This window comes from Lachnellula hyalina, assembly GCF_007821495.1.
Source record: "Lachnellula hyalina strain CBS 185.66 chromosome Unknown contig00083, whole genome shotgun sequence".
Classification (NCBI taxonomy): Eukaryota; Fungi; Ascomycota; class Leotiomycetes; order Helotiales; family Lachnaceae; genus Lachnellula; species Lachnellula hyalina.
Window position 1 is genome coordinate 43,612 of NW_022157197.1, and position 16,870 is coordinate 60,481.

General features: G+C 48.2%; 3 protein-coding genes across 3 annotated transcripts; 1 reads left to right on the forward strand and 2 right to left on the reverse strand.

Annotated features, from left to right (window-relative positions):
* Positions 1-943: 943 nt before the first annotated feature.
* Positions 944-10,488, forward strand: LHYA1_G005662 (uncharacterized protein; the record flags this gene model as incomplete). The annotated part of the gene is made up of 3 exons (XM_031150606.1): positions 944-1,247; positions 1,302-9,152; positions 9,200-10,488. 3 exons carry the CDS (start codon positions 944-946, stop codon positions 10,486-10,488), a joined length of 9,444 nt encoding a protein of 3,147 aa, XP_031004670.1.
* Positions 10,489-11,176: 688 nt separating this feature from the next.
* Positions 11,177-14,039, reverse strand: SCPB_2 (Carboxypeptidase S1-like protein; the record flags this gene model as incomplete). The annotated part of the gene is made up of 8 exons (XM_031150607.1): positions 11,177-11,621; positions 11,671-11,827; positions 12,025-12,371; positions 12,421-12,723; positions 12,776-12,825; positions 12,878-12,897; positions 13,228-13,480; positions 13,764-14,039. The coding sequence occupies 8 exons, from the start codon at positions 14,037-14,039 to the stop codon at positions 11,177-11,179; spliced, it is 1,851 nt and encodes a 616-aa protein (XP_031004669.1).
* Positions 14,040-15,139: 1,100 nt separating this feature from the next.
* On the reverse strand, positions 15,140-16,597 carry ELOVL3 (Elongation of very long chain fatty acids protein; the record flags this gene model as incomplete). The annotated part of the gene is made up of 2 exons (XM_031150608.1): positions 15,140-15,769; positions 15,830-16,597. 2 exons carry the CDS (start codon positions 16,595-16,597, stop codon positions 15,140-15,142), a joined length of 1,398 nt encoding a protein of 465 aa, XP_031004668.1.
* Between the last annotated feature and the right edge of the window lie 273 nt (positions 16,598-16,870).

Here is a 16,870-nt window from a genome sequence, read left to right on the forward strand (position 1 = left end):
TAGGTAGCCGTAGTCGAGCAATCTAATCCGTCCACAAAGGTAGGAATTCAACCACCTTTGCGCATCTATTTCCCAGATAGCATTTGACTTATCTCTAACGCCTTTGAGTCGTATACTGCATATATTGATCATTTTTACAGGGTTCCCAAATGCCTCATTTCATTTGAGGGGGGTGGGGTGGCTGTGGCTTCAGCGGTAGCTAAGCCCGATACAGTTAAAGCAAATGGCACTGTACAGTACCTCTTGCCTTGGTATCAAAAATTCCTATCTTATTCTTTTCATCGCATAACTTGCTACCAGTATTCTATATGTCCCTTCCCGTCATCTCAACCTCCGAAAGGATGCAAACGCGACTTTTCTTGATGGGCCAAATGAGGCAGAGGCACTATCCGGGGCCCAACAGCACAAAACCAAAGTCTGAAACAAACGAATACGTGGCAGATTCATAGAGCTGTACGGATGATGAAACATGCAGCCTTTGCAGTGCATCTGCGTGGCAATGACTATGAGCAAACGGCGCCTATCATCTACACGGCTCTGTCTTGCCATTTCTTGAGCGGTGGCGTGCAGCAAGGCTATGAGAGACGGCGGTTGCGAGCTGACCGATATTTAACCCAGGCAGGTACGGATAGTTGGTTGGAGCCTTTGAGCAATGGCATACCTTAGTTTCTAACTTCTCTCTTTATTTCTCAAAGTTCTTCATTTTCCTTTCATATCTCACAGTCGTAGACCAAATACCACATACCCAACTCATCACTTAGAGTCGAAATTCACCCTGATATTGACTTAGAGTCGAAATTCACCCTGATGTTGACAACAGCATCGACACAAAAGATTGGCAAATTTTTAGTGCTTCCATTTCACAACGCTCTTTCGTCGTCGCAAGAATTGAGGTAACTTTTGCTTTCCAACCACCACGGCAATGGATCGGACCTCGAGCAGGATGTCAACTACCAACGCGCAGAAGAAGGTGGTGTATCTGATTCATCACATATTCCTGCCTCCTCAACTACCCCAGAAGTGTGACTTCAACTTGGAGTACGAGAAATTCCTACTTGATACCACCATTGATGCACTCAGGGCTTTCAAGTCTCACATCAATAACACCCAGTATGGCCAGGGCGCCATAGTCGATTCTGTCGTTGATATGGTCACCAATATGATGAATGTGCACGAATTCGACGGCACTATTGGTGCCATTAGTGAAGAGAATCTTTTAAATGCTCTGGCAGGTCTGTCCAAAACAGGTATGCACATACTCTATAACCTGCTATTTCTCTCCCACTCTGACTCGCCCATAGGTGGAACAATCCCCCTTTACGTACGCGCCCAGAATGCAGGGGTTATGATCAGCAGAGTGGATGATTCCATTCACGTTGAAGCATTCGAGCTGTCTCCTCTGAACGAGGCAGTCATCACTACCAAGGGTAGACTCCGACGCTCTTTTCCAGGACCGGCCAATTCTATCAATTTCGAGGTCTTTGGGGACCCTTCTTTTCAAGCTGCAATGGCACAAACGCTCGCCAAGATGAGCCATCAAGCTGCTATGAAAACTCAGCCCCAAGCGAGAAAGGCAGAGAGAATGCACGATGAGGATCGAGACACAACCCATCCAAAGATGGTCACCGAGCTTTTTACGGCATTTCTGGGAAGTGTTGGCGAACCTGTGAATGTCTCTCGCGTCTGGAAGAATACACGAGAAGAAGTTATGTATTACGACAGTCGGCACCCCTGGCGAAGATCACCCACGTGGTTATTTGTCCGCGTCGCCATGCAGCTTCTTTTCTCTCGAATGACAACCCAACAGCGCTTTTCCGGAAATCTTTACAAGCCTTTTATTGTGTTCCTCATGAGCCACGTTCTAAAGCTATCTCACCAGCATCGCCTCCGCTTCGACTTTTGGTACGCAATGAATGCAAAACTTGGCAGGCGTTTGCTTAAACTCGACCCAGACGTCGAAGTACCTGGTCTTGATTTTGTGCGAAATGCTATGCGCCAATCCAACCAGGTCCTTAATTCAAAATGGTCGAGTATCATGGAAGGAAATAGATCACGCATTGACTTGTCTGGTCTCGCAAACCTAGATTTCAGACGCGATATCTTTAACTCTCTCCCCTCCTTTGACGAATACATCAAGTCGCTATCCCAGCGGAAAGACAGAAGCAACTCCGTTGACTTTGAACCGCAGTCTGACTCCTTGACTTATCAAGCAGAAGAGCTTCCGACCTGCATAAATTTTTCGAAGACTGAGTACAAGTCCTACAACTTGAAGGCGTTCGAGGATTGGGTAACCTCAAATTTGAGTCGGTGGTTAGAATCCCATCAAGCGGACCCTGCCACCTGCAGCAAATTGGGCTACTTGATTCAAAGTTACCACCGCACTGCATCTATTTCTTACTCTGGCAACCCTGAGACACTTTCCCTGATGCTACTCACTATCCTTGAGCTTTGGATTGCCTGCGATAAGTCTGCTGTTCACATATGCCTGCTCCTAAGGGACTACGACCCTGAAATTCCAGGACAACTGCTCCAATCCCTAATCCTACCATTGAGGTCGCAGATGGAAAGACTGCTCCGCGCTGAGGATTATCTTGACCGCCGTCGAGCTAATGTCAGGTCCTCGTCCCCGAGTATTTTTCGGGAATTTGGTAGTCAACACTCATTTTCCGTACGATACTTCGATCAGTCCCTCGAGCATCAAAATTTGATTGAAGAGATCAGAAAACGTGCAACTCAGGCGAAAGAAGAAAAACAGAGTGAATTTCACCAAAAGAGAGAGCGTTACAAGAATCTTATGGAACTCTACCATGAGAGTGAATGCGACTTTAGTGAAGGCGTAATTAACTTCGCCACTGGCGCTCGCGGCCCTCGTCATCATGGGAATTGTACGAGGTGTGGCCACAAGTCCCAAGCCGCCTCCCTGAATATCCTGATACACGAATGGCCACTACCGAAAAATGAGATCGAAGCACGCTCCACGGTTTTCGAGCTCAAAGTACCCCTGTCATTTCGTTGTTGGCGCGACACAACCGTGTTCATCCTGCTCGATGTCTTTAAGACCGAGTTTTTGTCTGAAAAAAAGCCAAGGAAAACGTATCCTCTCCAAAATTACAATGGACTATCGTCTTATTTCACAAGATTCAGCTCAACGCAACGCATTGGTCTTTTGTCCGAAGACAAACCCCACGAGGTTACGCATCGTCGGAACAAATCTATTGCCGCCACCAGCGATATCAACGATGTGTGTCTCGACAACGGTCTTCACTATAAATACTACGATGCTTCGACTAAATGCTTTGTTGATATGTTTCGTATCACGGATAAAGTGCCGATTTTCTGTACCTACAGGATGCCAGCGGAGTCATCATCTCTCCAGAAATTTCTATTCCGCCCTTCTTCAATACCCAACGGCCCATCACCAAACACTCTTGTAGCCAGCCAATCTGATTGTCCTGATCATATGTCACTTGAAGAATATAAAGCACTAAGTGGTACTCCCCTCGGCTATCGAATCCAGTGGCAGAATATACTTCAACTCTCCGTTACATCATCTGTCGATTTCAAAAAAGTAGAGACAAGCCTTACGATTCTTCAGTGTATTCACCAAACTGGACCGCCGAGTAGCGGCGGAGTCCTCAGAGCAGGCCATGAAATTTTGGACGACGATAATCTTGCCCACGCTATCTTGAAAGCCCTCCGTGAGGCGCTTCAGAGAGTCAAGGAGAACTGGGAGTCCTCCCAAGCACTCAGCACCTACATCTCTTTGGCTGCACGACTACTATCATTGACCTCATCAGACCAAATCAAGGAGGGATGCTTGCTTTATCTGGCGAATGTTCGAGTCGTTGCTTTTGAGTGGGTCAATATTCTTAGGGACAAAGCGCAAATGACGATGAGTGATGACCAAAGAACGTATCTATGTTCCAGGGCCCTCGAGGTTGCATTAGTATGTGTTGATTCTTTCAACTTTGATGAACGGTATTTGGAAGATCTTCTGGCTATACCTGAAGATCTGTCTCTCCTCATTCAATGCTCAATCGTCATTCAGGAAGGAGATTATACGCTGGCACATACATCCGATCCCATCGTTTCTTTACTGTACCAGCGATGGAAAGGGCTCACATATCGTTGCTACCCCATTCTTGCGACGAAAATTGTCAAAAGCAGCAGCTCATCATTGGACGTTGCCATAATCAAGTCATGGTCCGCTTATAAAGCAGGATCCGGCTGGCGAAGGATCCCAGAACAAGATGGACATTGGCTTATGACCAGAACAGCACCACAAGAAAACAGCAATGGCTTATGGGTCCATTTCAATCTTCTGACGGGCGAGCTTCTTGTGAATGGTCTCCCACTGGCGCGCCTCCCTTTGCGATACGAACAACATCCAATGTATCGCACCCTTTTCGCAAGCTGTGCTATGGAGGTTCTGCCTACTTCTGTCCCAGGCTTGGAGTTCTCTGGCAAGAAAGAGTATGCTGGATACACACTCCACTTTGGGATCGGCCAATCTTCCGATGAACCCAACTCATTGGAACACGACCTTCTGGTACAAGCTATAAAAGGTGATAAAAAGTACGAACTGGTTCCTTCTCGACATTTGCATGGAAATTTCCCGGTATTCTTCGTCGAAGAGTTTGTTCATTGGTATGATTGTTATGATAACTCGCTTGAGTTCCGCCCTGTCAAAAGCCCTTGGAATTCATCACCCAACAATTGGAGGTTGGCCTGGTCAACATCTACTTCTGGATGGCATATGGCCAAAGATAACGTGTCTCTGGTTGGAATAAAAAGTCAGACTGTAGAAAAGCTGTCCCATATACTGAATCCCCTGGAGGATCCACTCCGAATACATACTTTCTTCCATCAAGCTTCATCGTTATTGGAGATTGAGCTTCCTAGGCTCCAGTTAGGATTTTACCTTGAGCGAGGTGGTCTATCAATTCAATCGAGGCAATTCCGCGGAATGTCCATCGACATGGACCAATCTCTTGGTACCCTGGTTGGCCTTCGCAGCAGGCTCATGTTGAAACATGACAATGGTGGTAACCGCCTTGTCATTTTACCAGAGGGAAATGTGACATGGCAGGCCGAAGGTGGACATATTCACGTCATGGTTGACAAAGACTCGGCTACCAAAGCCCACGCATATCATGTGGATGATAAACTTGGCAGACTAATAGATAATGGGAATCTGCAGAGCAAGCTAACTCTATGTTATCTCCACGCTCTCACCTCGTTCTGCTTGTCAGATCCCCTTACACGTACAACTGGTACGGAACAGGCACTTTCAATCCTGAGCTCTGCTGCGGTCAGGTCGTTTGATCAGCTGGAACAGAAAAACATTGAAGTACTTCATCAAATTGCACAGCTGACCCCAGGGAGAAAGTACTACCCCGCCAATGAACGTGTCATGCAAACAGTCAGCTGGGTTCCGAATCTTGGGTTTCTGGCTCAGCATGGTGGATTTTACAAATCTGTCAAATCAATATTCGACCAAGCAGATAGGGCAAACATATTTTACCCGGACTCGAAGGTCAAGCTGCCACCGCTAGACCAGGTCGAAGTAGACTTATTACAGCGTGATTGTATCCGATCATCCACGTTTCGTGTGTCCGGCTTTGGCGCTGAGGATCATACGGTCAATCATGACAAGGTCTACGGAGCCAGGGATCAGCAGCAGAGTTCATCAAGATACTCCGAAGCTTTTGTGATGTCAAGCATGATATATCATGAACGCACGACTCTGCAATACCGACCCCCATCCCATTTTCGAGATCATCTCTGGAAATATCTATCGCAGACTCAAGTGTCTAGCAAGAAATTATTTGGCTCAAGGTATCCGTTGCAAATCTGCGACATGAAGTATGACGCCAGACTACTTGAAAAGGAACATTCGTCCGACTTTCTCTCGGAGAAATGGTGCGCTCTTCATCAAACGTTCAGTCGGGAACGTTTCCGGGTGGAGAAATTCCACCTCATGCTATGGTTTTCCACGCTCGCCTTCGCCAGCAATGCCGACATGGAGATCATTCAAACACTAGCCTCCTTTTATACGCTGCCATATATGGCTCAACTTTCGCCGCCACAGGTTGATTCTTTTCAGATATCTCAAGGTCGCGATGTAAAAAGACACGAATTGCGCGACTCTATCAAGTCTGCGTGTCTTCCATTATTGCAGTGCCCCGAAGCGCACCTTACTGCTTGGTCTACAGAGACAAAAAACGAATTGCGGCGACGTAAACAAGAAGCGTTTCAGTGCAATCAAAGCAATGCTCTTGACAAGCTGCGTGATGCACTGGCGAAGCAATTCCCCTCTGAGGTTCCTGTTGCCCCCGCTGATGATACTTCCCCCTCTTTTCGCACGTACGTAGACGTGAGAAAGGCTATTGATGGCGCGAAACCAAAATTCAGGACATGGTTCGATAATCTTCAATTCTACAAATATCTCACTCAAATCGAGGACGCTCTCCTGAACCCCATGGTCAAAGCAATGCAAATACCATCATGCTCATTTACTCCTCCAAAATGGAATTTAGAGAGGAGGCATCGATTCATCTCTATTGATGACATTCTGACTTATTCGACGGCTCCGAAATTAGCCTGTGTTACAAATGATTTGAGCGACCTACTATTGACTAGACTTTCTCATGATCCCGAAAAGACGACTCCTCGCCTTGCAGCATTGATCAAGCGCCTCGAGGCTCAGGCCGGCTCCAATTACGAAGAAGACTATGTGAAGGACTTGCGAGAGAGCCTTGCTTGTTTGCAGCACGAGCACGGGAAAGAATATGCTCTTCAAGGGACGGAAACTGAGATCAAGATGATCCTCTCTGGCTATCTGGTGCACTGCCAAAACCACGTCAAGGTGATCTACACAAATATCACCTCCAACTTGAACTGTCCTGTTCGCGTGGACTCAACTTTGTTGCAGTTGAGTAAGTTTTCGGCCCAAGCTGCTAGCGTTATGCAATGGCCAAGATTATCCCCAATATTCCTCCTTCAACAACTCACACGCTGTCGATGGCAAAAGATTACAGGCGAATGGAAACGCTGCATTGTTGAGTATGGGCTCTCTCTCACCGAGCTCCAACGAGCGGAACGGCTCGTGAGCTCTTCTGATAACCATGCGGATCTCATCAAGGAATTGCAGAATTCAGGTCATCAGAGCTGGAGTCCATTGGACTATCCTGAATCTCTGCTCTTGGAGGTCGAGAGTGGTATCATGATCCGGGAGGTCCAGGTGCGCATAGCCGAACAGATGAGAAGTCCCCCATCTGGCTCAAATTTCGTCATGCAGTTAAACATGGGTGAGGGCAAGTCATCTGTTGTTGTCCCTAACGTGGCCGCCTCTCTCGCTGATGGCTCTCGGTTGGTGCGTGTCATTGTGGCCAAGCCCCAATCCAAGCAGATGTTACAAATGATGGTATCTAAGCTCGGGGGCCTGCTAGACCGGCGTGTATATCACATGCCATTCTCTCGCTCCTTGCGCCTTGGGGAAGCAGAAGCAAATGCGATTGGCGACATATATAAGGAATGCATGACAAACGGCGGCGTTCTCCTTTTACAGCCCGAGCATATATTGTCATTCAAATTGATGGGTCTCGAGTGCCTCATCTCAGGTCAAGAAACAGTTGGAAATTCCCTACTGAGCACTCAGCACTTCTTTGACTCTTCCAGTCGCGATATCGTAGACGAGAGTGACGAGAATTTCAGTGTGAAGTTCGAACTGATCTATACTATGGGCATGCAGCGACCAATTGAACTCTGCCCCGAGCGGTGGACTCATGTTCAGCAAGTGCTAAATCTAGTCAAGATATTTGCGCCAAGTGTCAAGAAAAAGCTTCCTCTTTCCATTGAGGTCGATGAGCACACTCGAGGAAATTTCCCCAAGACTCGAGTCCTCCGGCCTGATGCCGGAAAGCAGTTATTTGATCACGTTGCAAAACACATCTGCGAGACTGGGCTCGACGGTTTCCCAATTGCTAGACAACCAGAAAAGATCCGAAACGATGTTTTTAGGTACATCACCGAACCTATACTCACATCAGATGAGATCGAATGCGTTGAAAAAGGAGAATTCTGGACAGACACGACAAGCAGCATTCTGCTCCTCATACGAGGTCTCATCGCTGGAGGAGTATTAGCCTTCACATTCAGCCAAAAACGTTGGAAAGTTAATTACGGACTTGACGCGACTAGGATTCCTAAAACAAGGCTCACGGTGCCCTATCGAGCCAAGGACAACCCCACCCCGCGATCAGAATTCAGTCATCCCGACGTGGTCATTGTCCTAACTTCGCTGTGCTATTACTATGGCGGAATGACCAATGATGACCTGTTCCTGGCTCTTGCGCACCTTCTTAAGTGCGATCAAGCCGACATCGAGTATCAGGAATGGGTCAAAGATGCCCCAGATCTTGCGCTTGCTTTCCATAATCTGGCTGGCGTCAATCCCAAGGATAGACAACAATGCATTAATCAAGTCTTCCCTCACTTTCGTTACGCCAAGGGCGCTGTGGACTACTTTTTGGCCCATGTCGTCTTCCCGAAAGAAATGAAAGAGTTTCCGGAGAAGCTATCCGCCTCCGGGTGGGACATTGGTCAGATCAAAGCCCACCCCACAACCGGCTTCAGTGGTACAAATGACTCGAGAAAGGTTCTCCCACTTAGTGTAAAACACCTTGATCTTCCGGAGCAAAAAGACACCAATGCCTTGGTCCTTGAATACCTCCTCCAAAGCGAGAATTCCGTTGCGCTTATACCATCAGGAAGTGAAACTTTGCGCTCAGATGCAGAAGTCTTACTAGCTATGGTGACGAAGATGAAACCAGCAGTACAAGTTATCCTTGATGTAGGGGCCCAAATCCTTGAGCTTGGGAATCTGGGGTTCGCAAGGGAGTGGCTAAGGATGTCTGATCTGGAGCGAGCACAGGCTGTAGTCTTTTTTGGCGACAATGATGAGCTTTCTATTCTCGATAGGAAGGGAAACATTGAGCCCTTTCAAACGTCTTCATTTGCAAAGCAACTCGACGTTTGTGTCATATTCCTGGACGAAGCTCACACGAGAGGGACTGACTTGATATTACCGCCGGACTACCGGGCAGCCGTCACTCTGGGACCAAATTTAACCAAGGATAGACTAGTGCAGGGTAAGTCTCCAAGCTCGTGTGATTACAACCACTGACGGTCAATGCAGCATGCATGAGGATGAGAAAACTTGGCAAGGGACAGTCGGTCGTCTTTTGTGTTCCGGAAGAAATAAAGACCAAGATTCTAGAACGAACATCCAAGCCTGACGATGCGGATATTGAATTGCCAGATGTTCTCATATGGGCTATTTCAGAGACCTGCGTTGACATCCGACGGAGCATGCCCCTGTGGGCGGCACAAGGCCGTCGCTTTGAACAACAGCGTGAGATCTGGGCTGAGGCTAGAACTGACAATGGCATAACGCTGTCAAAGGCTCAAGCCGAAAAGTTTCTCGAGGATGAATCCCGAACCCTAGATGCTCGATATCGACCACGTTCCGGGACTAATACAGTTTTCTCTGAGCAAGAAAGCGAAAACGCTAATCTCAACCTGATCATGGAGCGTTGTCGTGAGTTCAAGGACCTGGATCTCAATTCCGCCACTCTGCAGGAAGAGCAAGAGCGCGAGCTTTCCCCCGAGATTGAACAGGAGCGACAAATCGAGAAGCCAGCACCTGCTCAACCCGCAGAATACCATATCCACCCCGATTTGATCAAATTCATATCTACAGGTATCCCTATTAGGGGCTCCACAGGATACAGCCCAGCTTTCGAAACTCTACGCAATACCAGCGCAGGCAAATATATCGACGTCTCTCAGTTTCCCAAGGATCTCCTAGTAACTTCCGACTTCGCCAACACCATACTAACCCGCGGTACTTCATATATCTCAGACTCATACCAGCGGTCGGTACAGTGGGTGCTCACAAGCACTGGTGGCAAAGATACTGTGCAGCATATGATGGTTATCAGCCCACACGAAGCACAGGAGCTACTACCGCGCATCAAAGCATCAAAGACCACAACGCTGCACCTCTACGGACCGCGTCAGAACCTAGGTTTCCGCTCGTTAGACGCCTTGGATTTATACAACGTCCCCGCGCGGCCAGGAACGCTGCATCTGAATCTTCCGCGCCATCTCATCATACAATTGAGCCTATTCGCAGGACAGCTGTACCTTGCCTCGTATGATGAATATAAGGAAGTGTGCAACTTCCTAGGACTGGCGTGGACTAATGATTGTCCTACATTTCCTGATGGTTTTATCGTGCGGAATCGTGGGGACTTGAAATCGGCGGCTGGGTGTACATTTAGCGATAGTCCGGTGATGTTCATGAAGGTGCTGACGACGAAGATCCGGAGGCATTGTGAGGGGGTGGATAAGACGCATATGGGGAAGATATTGGATAGTATAGTGCTACAGTCGTCTGACTTTGAGGGGGAGCATGGAGTATGAGTGGTGCATACAAAATTGGTTTCAACCCGGAGTTGAAATTGAGGATGAGAAGTCTAGCTAGCACTCGCTCTTTAGAATGACGCGTTATTTGAATGTTGGAGATGATCAGAACACACAAGTCTTAGAGGAATTCCCATTAATTCAGGCACTCCAGAGAACCTTCCATGTGATTTTCACAATATTTTATCTATCTCTACTCCTCCAACTGAAATACATATTATATACAGCATACAAATCTCCTTCCATTCCATTCCAAGCCGTAGATCCTTATCCCCACCCGATTTTCTCCCAAGCTTAACACAAAACGGCTACCCAAGACGCGCACCTTTCTCGACTTCAGCAAAAGCCAACGGTACATCAACACCATGCGCTCTAAGCTTCTCTTCTCCATGACAAAAGGACTCCCGTTATCATGTTGGCATGGATTCTGGCTACATCCGCTTTGGAGAATTCTAGAACCCAGCATGTAAGCTTACGATATATCATCGTGAGATAGATAGATACCATTCTTTCGTGATGTGCAACTATGTTTCGTGAGACTTGAAGCGAGATGGATTACGTTATCTGCATCTCCATTTCAACATCCCATCATCACCTCACCCAGAAGTTTTTAGTTGGATGATGATTAGATTATTGTATATTCGACTTTACTCTATCAGCAGTAAATAAACATAAATCAATCAATCAATCAGATCTTGAATTTCTTCCCCGCATGGCTCAATTTACCCTGAAGCCCCCTCTTCCCCTCCGAAGCCCTCTTCGCCGGCCTCCCCGTCGTAGTGTTATAAATAGCACTCGTCGGCAGCACATCCCAGACAATCGTGCCGTTGCCCTCCCTATACGTACTCTCCGCCGTCCCATTGGTCAAATACCCACTCCCACTCACCTTGCACTCGCCCGTGGCAATATCAAGGCCCTTTATGGCGCGCTCGAAGATCTCGAGCGAGGCCAGCGGTTGGTAGAACGGCACTTCGTGCCCGCTCTCGTAGATGCGCGCGAAGGCAAAGGAGGACGCTTGTTTTACCTGGCCGTGCACGGTGGCGTCGCTGGTGGAGATGTTGGTGTAGCCGGCTGAGGAGAAGCCCGGGGGGTCTATCTCGTGGGCGACGACTTGGCCGCCGAGCCAGTTGCAGCTGAAGGATGGTCAGTGGTGTGTTTGGGGGGGGAGAGAGGGGGAGTTACTTGTAATCGGCGTCTCCGGCGTATAGGAGGACGTAGATGCCCTGCTCGAGAAGCTTCCTTAAAGCTTCTATGGTGCCGACTTCGCGGTTATCGTCGCCAGTTGCCGAGAACGCGTTGCTTACTGTGTTTGAGCTTTCGGAAAAGTTCTGGTACGCGCCTGTTTACCGGTTAGTGGGAGGGACATTGCTTAATTTGAAAGATATGTTTTGGGAGATGGGATTCGACGGTGGCTTGTGAGTGAGTAATCGACTCTCAGAGTAATGTATGTGAGTCTAGAGAGCATTCGATTCACGTCTCACAAGCGACTATGGAGTAGACGCTGGAGAAAGTAAAGGAATGCGAGATTCGACTTACCAATGGCCTGTTGAACCTCGGGTGTATTGAGGTAGTCAACGTAGAACGAGTATGGGAAAGGATCAGGTTGCAGCTCTCTGATATCGTATTCGTCGCGATCAGTATTATCAGGCAGTACCTCTTCCACAAGATAATAGCAGAAATTATCCGCCGACTCGCAGATGTCATTGAGTCCTCTCGCTGCGCAGTCCTTGATCTGGTCAACGCAGTTGCCTGGCCCGTACAGTTGGTTGTAGAACTGGTCTTGAACACTAGCGTTGAACGGCGAGTAATCGTACGTGTTCCCCGGGAATACGGTGTAGTTGTAGTATGCTTGGTATTGGATTAGAGGATCGTACCATCCGTTTCTGGAACACGTAAGCACAAAGCAGCGCAGGCATAGGGGGTAATGCATACCCGATCAAGACAGACTCGAGGGATATTTTATGGGCGCCTGATATATTCTTTGCGTTTTGCTCTTCGATGTATTCGTTGAAGATCGGGCCATAATGACCACCATAGGATTCCGTGGAAAAATGGAACCCATTTCTAGAGTACTGGGGAAAAGCTCCCATGAACCCCTGGAGGGTTTTCCAAAAATTGGGGGCTGCATTAACGGTAGAGTTTGCCGTCAAAGAATAATTCCCGTAACTGTACGTCCCGCAAGTATCGCCGGCGTAGTCTGGACATTCGTCGCCGGGCAACGTAACGATATCTCCGCTACCGGCTGGTCAGAAAGACCTGCTACTATATTTCAAGTGAGATCACATACCTGGACGAATCAACGTATCCATTGACAGGAATGCTATAAGAAAACCCTACCTGTGAGATGTTAGAGCTGGTGTGTTACTGGTGGGTGGGGAGTGAGACGTACTTGGGTAGGCTGGTCGATGACTGGATAGTGCAAGAGTCAGCATGTCTGGAGTCTACAAGGCATGACAAGAGCAGGCAATGGGGCATCTCCGCACAACGACTACACCGAGTCACAGAGACTACCCTATTTGGAGCATTTTCACGATAACTGACTCCCTCCACGTCACTCGCCTAACTTGAAATATCGAGTAATCCAAGAGCGTTTCCAACACTTATCCCGAGGACATTCTTATATATGAAAGACCCAATTCAGAAACCGGAATGTTCCAAACGCAATACACAATATAGAAATACTGCTGAGATAAGAAGAGGAGTGAAAGAAAGAAAATTCATCCTCACATATCATATTACTGGCATTTGACCATGAGTACGGGTTAGAATACACATTTCCGTCGATGTCAACACGGCAAGGACCATTCTCTTCTATCAAGGGGTTAGTAAGTACTTTGATTTCCGCAGAGCCAGCAAGAGCCGAGAAGATGAAACGCTGTTCGGGAGCGCCAATAAACACAGCTTGAGTCTGACGAATAAAGGAAGGGAGGAGGGAGGAATTACGGAATAAACCAATCATAGAAGATGACCCTGGGCCGCCGTTGATCCAGACCTGTTCAACGTCAGCATGATTGACCTTCGCGAACATAATAACGGTAGATGGGAAGATAGATAGCATTCCATAGAAGACTGTGGGATCCATGGCCCATTTCCTCCTTCATAGAAGATTCGGATATTCGGGGTCGTTGAGGGGAGCTGGCTAGAATCATCTACACCCTAGGAGATTTGATACTCTATCTTATTAAAAGAAGATGCGAGCAGCATCGTCCTTCCACCACAACCAAGATCTCATCTCTATCAAAATCCCCAAACAAAAAAAAAACATCATAACTCACAGTAAGCGGCGCAGTCTCCGGATCGATGCCCCTCGCTTCAAAAAACCAAAAGAAGATATGCTGATCCACATCCACATCCGCGTATCCCGAGTAACTCTTCACATCAGGATCCAGCTCGCAGATACCGGTCGGGACTTCTTTATAGCGCACCGGAATGCCCGCATAGCCCGTGGCATTGATGAGGTCTGTTGGGGCGGGGACGAACTGTGCCAGTGCGCAGGGAGCAAGGGCGAGGGCGAGGAGGGTAGAAGCGGGGGAGGGGAGAGGGGGACGCATTGTGGAGTAAATTGGATTGGGAGGAGAAAGAAAGGGAGGGGGAGAGAAAGAGGATGGGGAGAGAGAAAAGAGGACGAGAGAGAAGACTTACATGCCTGCGTACACAGGAACCTTATATATCATCGTATAGAGTAAGGCAAGGTAAGGTAGGTAAGATACAGGTAATCGGAACCCATCTCATCCCAGTCCATGCCATTCATCGCGGGGAGCTCCAGCTAATCCATGCCCATGCTCCCCTCCGGTTCCTGCTTACCTGCCTGCATGCGCATGGAGCCATACTCGAACAGGAAGCTTGAGCTCCCTGGCCTGGGATCGCCCCTCGCGCCCTTACCTAGCATAGCTATTGCGGACCCAAGTATACGCGTGGTCAGGATAAGAGATACCTAGCATACCGTATGTACAGTACAGTAGCTTGGCCGTCGTTCATATTGTTATTAGATAGATAGAGGAGGTAATTTTATTATTGATTGTCGTCAGGCCAGGGGGTGATGGTTTTTATATCAGGGTACCAGTAGTGGGGTCGGAGGTGGGCGCGCGCACGCAGAGTCACCTGCTTTTCTGAGCGGCGCTTCGGGAAAGCCGTTTGGTCGATGGGACGGCTGGCCTGGGAGACCGGGGCCGGTTGGCGCTAGGTGTCTGCAGATGCAAAGAAGCTTTTAATATCTCGTATAGAAGCAAGCAAGCAAGTAGTTTCGTTGGCATTTGCAGAAACACTTTATTTATTTCTGCCTCTTTGAGCTGTACCGAGAGAGAGAGAGAGAATTGAGTTTGATTAAAGTACCTACCTACTACCCATGCGTACTACCATGTATGCTTGGCTCGACGAGAATACCGGTAAAGCCTAGCCCGCCTGCTTCCTTTGTCTATAGCATCGAAAGGGAAGAATCTCTGCCAGCCTTGTTCTGATGGTTCGTGCGTTCCATTTGTTATCATCATCTATTCAATATCATCTATCGTCAGGCCACCTGGTGACCTGGCAGGACTGACGCTTCAATGCACGCTAATAAACCAAACCACACCAGAATGCAGGTACCTATCCTTTGCCGCCCTATTTATCCCATCTATCTTTTAAATTCCATCCGTACGCCATCCAAGAGGATTCAATGTTTTCCATTGGCCTTGCCGTTCCCGTTCATCTTCCCGCCGTTCGCCAAGCCACCGTTGAAACTCCTCTCGACTCCCTTCACAGCATCTATTCCCGCCTTCTCTACATTTCCAGAAGCATGGCTAGTCATCTTATCGCTACGTCGGAGATAGCTCTTGACGAAAAATCGCCCAAAGAGGAATGTCAATGGCGCGAGATAGAAAACGTTCAGCCAGATGGCAAAAGTCTGACCGTTTGTGTCAATGCACGGTACCGTTTGGTATTCCGTGCGATACTGGGCCGTACCAGCCAAGGAATTTGTTTGTTCTATGATCCCAGGCGTATGTGCAGCATTGACATTCTCGGCTACCCCTTCTCCACCTACGGCGCGAAAAAGAAGCTTCTTGATTATGTCCATGACACTTGCTGCCGTGGCTGTTGCGGCGGCTGATGAAGTTGCGTTGGCCGTGACAGATATTGCATCCTTCAGATAGGGTACTCGGACGGGGATGCTATATGAGACAAAGGAGTGGAAGGCAGCATAGGCTACTCCAACAAGAAACTGAATGATTTGCATTGTCGTCAGACTTCGCTTGAGTGTATTTGGGATCGGCACTGAGAAAGCGGTCAAAGTGTAGTAAGTATACTGTTGCAACGTTAGCCAGCTTACTTTGTATAGTGGAGTAGTGGAAAGACAGTTGCATACCATCAGGGTGTGAATTGCAGAATTCACAAAGACGAACATCCATATCGGAGGCGACATGTAACGAATACCAGCCCACATGCACATCATAGCGCCAGCATGGTGGTAGGTCTGAAGTGTGGAACTTCTCTTCCCCTTTGCTAAGATAATTGCCGTGTCCAGAACCTCATAGAACTTGCTCAGGTAGAAAAACCAGCCATAGAATGCAAGACCCTCATTCCACAATCTTCCCACATCGGTCGAATCCGGTGCTCCCGCCCCGGTAAGCAGAATTGTCGAGGGTGACTGAGAGATCCATTTTGATTCCGAGCCATTGTATGCGATGGCATTCCCTAGGCCAGAGACACCATGAATCTTGCACAGACTGTCCACCGTGCCTGCGAACCCAGCAGGTCCAGATGGCCGCTGGACAGTTGTCCGAAGAGCACCCAGCATGCCGACAAAGGTCCAAGCCGAATATACAGCCAAAAACACATTGTGCAGTACGACGAAGCAAAAGAAAGCTCTGGTCTTGCTGATCCGCCATGGCTTGTTTCCTCCGGATCTGTTATATGCGTTCAAGGATACTACGGTAACTGCATAAATGCTGGCGATTGTGATTGGGACTTTAACGTTGAGGGCGCTGATGTATAGCGAGGAAGGAATGGAGAATGGCGGCGCAGACAGTGTTGAGCCAGCTTGCTGAGGTGGAAGGACTCGGGGATCATTGCTGGGAGGGAATCGGAAGAGCGACGACGAGGGCCACGACAGAGAGACTGTTGGAGACGACATGTTGGTTGGGTGGTTGATTGGATTGGGTCGATGGGTGTCGGTTTGGGTTCCCCGCCAGAAATGGAATGGAATCTAAATCTAGGTATGCGACAACAATGCTTCAACTCTCCGATCTCGATCTTGGACCTTGGATGTATCTTGATCGAGGTAGGTGAATGTAAAGAAGGGGCGTTGAATTATCTTGTACCAGGAATTGGCAGGCAGGTGAGGTAAAACTTTGTTGAAGGCAGGCTGACAAACAAACAAACAAACAGCAAAAGGAATGGGGAAAGC